Source organism: Trifolium pratense, linkage group LG6, assembly GCF_020283565.1.
Source record: "Trifolium pratense cultivar HEN17-A07 linkage group LG6, ARS_RC_1.1, whole genome shotgun sequence".
In the NCBI taxonomy this organism is placed as follows: Eukaryota; Viridiplantae; Streptophyta; class Magnoliopsida; order Fabales; family Fabaceae; genus Trifolium; species Trifolium pratense.
Window position 1 is genome coordinate 3,850,290 of NC_060064.1, and position 3,292 is coordinate 3,853,581.

Sequence of the window (3,292 nt, forward strand, 5' to 3'; positions counted from 1 at the left end):
TTTAGAAATTAATTTTTTTTAGTGCAATTTTAGTGCAAAATTTGCGCTAAAAAAAAAACCGATTTTTAGAAACCGAATTTTTTTTTTGTGTTTTAAAGGCCTAAAGAAATATGAGGGGTCTAATGAAAAGTTATCGTAGTTGAATTCTCAGTGGAGACATTATAGTCATCCTAAAAGGACTAAAATTTCAGAAAGATATGTATTGTAGTATGTAGACATGGGACATGTCCTTATGACCCTAATAGTTTGCAATGATTGTCATCATTCTTCAGTTGCTTCAAAAGTTAGTAAGGTGCTACTAGCTTGCTTATTTAATTAATAGTAGAAGAGAAATGTTATTTTAACAACATAACATTACTCGCTTATAAAAAAAAAAAAAAAAAACATAACATTACATTACTCAATAGTAGAATATCACATATGTTGGGTTTGCATGAAAATACTTCATAGCGCACCGGTATCTTTTCTTGGAGTAATGACCACAAAATATCAAGCTAAATCTATGAGCTTTACTACATCTTACAGTAATCGATTATAATGGCAAGCAAACAACCTCACAAGAAATTTAAATTTCAATGAATTTTGCCATACAAATCGTCTACACTACAGTACCTTTCATGAAGTGAAGGTGAACCAATTAATTCCTCTTAATTAATTCCAACGTTCATATGATATGATGGTACTTTTTTTTTTTACTAATACGGTGCATGGTGCAGTGTTTGCCTGTTTGGGTATCCCCCAATCTGATTTTTTCCCTTTTGATTATCGCCAAAAAGAAAAGGTCACGAGGTAAAAATTACTGTAACTACTATAACTATAAGCAATCTAAAATTAATTTTTAGTTAAGCTGGACCTTGTCTTCTATGACCAGATTAATAAAAGGATATAACTAAAAAATCAACGGGGATAAAATAGACTCTTATGATATACTCTCTCCGTTCTAAAATATAAGTAAAAATTGGTCGATAAAAGTGAATATATTTGGTCAAAATCTTAATCAAATATATCAAGTTTTTTTGACTCATTTTTGCTTATATTTTGGGATAGGGGGAATACTCTGGTAAATTAATGTTTAAATTTCAATTGGAAAAAAAAAATTCATATTTAATGACAAACACGTATAAAATATGATTGCTTCACATAAAAAATCTATGAAAACAAAGCCAAATACACCAAAGAACACATAAATTACTCCGTACTACATAGTACACACCACCACCCATGATAATCTAATTAAATTAGTTAATGAAGTGGTAGTTGAACTGTTCTTTGAATTCCTTTTACTTTTAGGTCAATAGACTTGGCAATACTTGCCAAATAAAAGAAGAGAGGGACTTGGCAAAATTAAGAACATTCTAATTAAAATTACTTAGCACTCAAGGCCATCCTACAACCACCTTTTTAATATTTTTGATAAAATATCAATCCAAATTTAAGGTGTGTTTGGTAAGTCCAATAAGCTAGCTTATAGCTTATTGGACTATCTTATAAGTTTGTTTGAAAAAAATAAAAGTGTTTGGTAAAAAGCTTTTCTCACGAGCTTATAGTTTTTTTGAGATGCTATTTCAAGTAGCATTCGAGTTATAAGCTAGCTTATAGCTTAATTTTAGCATTAAATAACTGTCGCATAGACAAGCATATCATTGTTGGTTCGGTTAGAGTGTTTACGGTTACACACTTATAAATAAACATGTAAGATGTGAATATTTTGATGTTAACTTAACTGAAAAAAAAATTTACGACGGATAATAGACAACGCTCATGCCTCAATTTTTTGACAGGATATAGACCTATTTATATCGATTGTGTTTAGAAAAAAAGAAACACGTGTGGATGTCAAAACTAGAAGAGAGAAAGAAAAAAAATATAAAAGTTAGAAAATTGTATAAATGAGTTGATGACAAAAAATTTGTGTAAAAAAACAATTCTGATCAATTTATATTTAAAACTTACACATATATGCTTGATTAGCGATAAGAGTATAACATTATAATTTTAAGGTGCCGAGTCCAAATCTCTTGAAAGACGAGTGTAAAATTACAATTAGTGAATGACCATTAGTACCGCTCGAATTATTCGACCGAGTCTATGGTCTCACATATAAAATGATAAAGTTCCAAAGTCAAAAACTAATGTCATATCATAGCCAACAACCAAATCAAACTACCAAGTCCACCATTCATTATATTTTTCACAAGATGGAGCGGTTAAACCAACATCACTTCCCATTCCATACATTACATTGTTTTTCACACCTCTCTTTTCACAACTTCACACACCAACTCTCTCCCACTTTCTCTCTATCATTATCCTTTCTTATGGGAAACCATATTTCATTTCATGCAACAACTAAAATTATTTACTATGATGGTTCAATTCAAGAATTTGATCAACCAATAACAGTAGCAGAACTTATGTTAGAACATCCAAAACATGTTGTTGTTGAGTTTCATTCAGCAGTAAACCAAAAAAAACCAACACCATTACCAGCTGACAAGAATCTAGAAATGAACAAAAAATATGTTATGGTTCCAATGAAACCAGGGAAGCCTATAGGATTAAGCGCGGAAGATTGTCGTCGAATAGTTAATTCTTCTTTGCATTCAAATTATCTCATGCGTTCTCAAGGGTTGATTCCTTGGCTTGTAAGGTTTATGAAGAAAAAGAAGGTTGAAATTGGAGAAGTTGAAACAAGTTTGCAGATAAATGAGGAAGAGAGGTTTGAATTTTGTGAGTTTTTGCCAGAAATGATGGAAGAGAGAGCAGAGTATTTGAATTTGAGTAGGCAATTGTCAGGGAAAGGGTGGAAGCCTAGTTTGGATACTATTAAGGAAAAGAAGGTTGAGAAAAAGCTATCTGGTTGGTTATTTCTCAGAAGTGCTTTTATTGGTACAAAGATTTGAACAATAATATGGTCTAATTAGTGAAAATTGTTTGTTTAAGTTTGTTTTAATTTTGAGTTTGTGTTATATTCTCATCTCTTCTTTAGTGAAAAATGTTGTTTTAACTTTACTTACTTATTTTCCAGGCCTCTCACAGTGTAATTTTGTTGTATGTTTATATTTGGTTTGGCGGTTTCCTTCCAAAAAAAAAAATAAAATGGTTTGGCAGTGAAGTAAGACTGAATTGAACTATAAGTGTAAAAATTATGTTTAGACTCAAAAACTCTAAAGATAAAATCAATTCTAGTTGCTCCAAACATGAAATCAAACACAGGCTTAAATTGCCGGTAAAAAACTATTTCCACATTCTTTTTTTTCTTTTTCTTTTGAAAAATGTTAAGATGTGCCTT

General features: G+C 30.7%; 1 protein-coding gene across 1 annotated transcript; it reads left to right on the forward strand.

The window, feature by feature from the left end:
• The first annotated feature begins 2,187 nt into the window (after nt 1–2,187).
• LOC123891123 lies at nt 2,188–3,038 on the forward strand. The gene has a single exon (XM_045940943.1). The coding sequence runs from the start codon at nt 2,199–2,201 to the stop codon at nt 2,901–2,903; it is 705 nt and encodes a 234-aa protein (XP_045796899.1). The 5' UTR covers nt 2,188–2,198; the 3' UTR covers nt 2,904–3,038.
• Nucleotides 3,039–3,292: the final 254 nt, after the last annotated feature.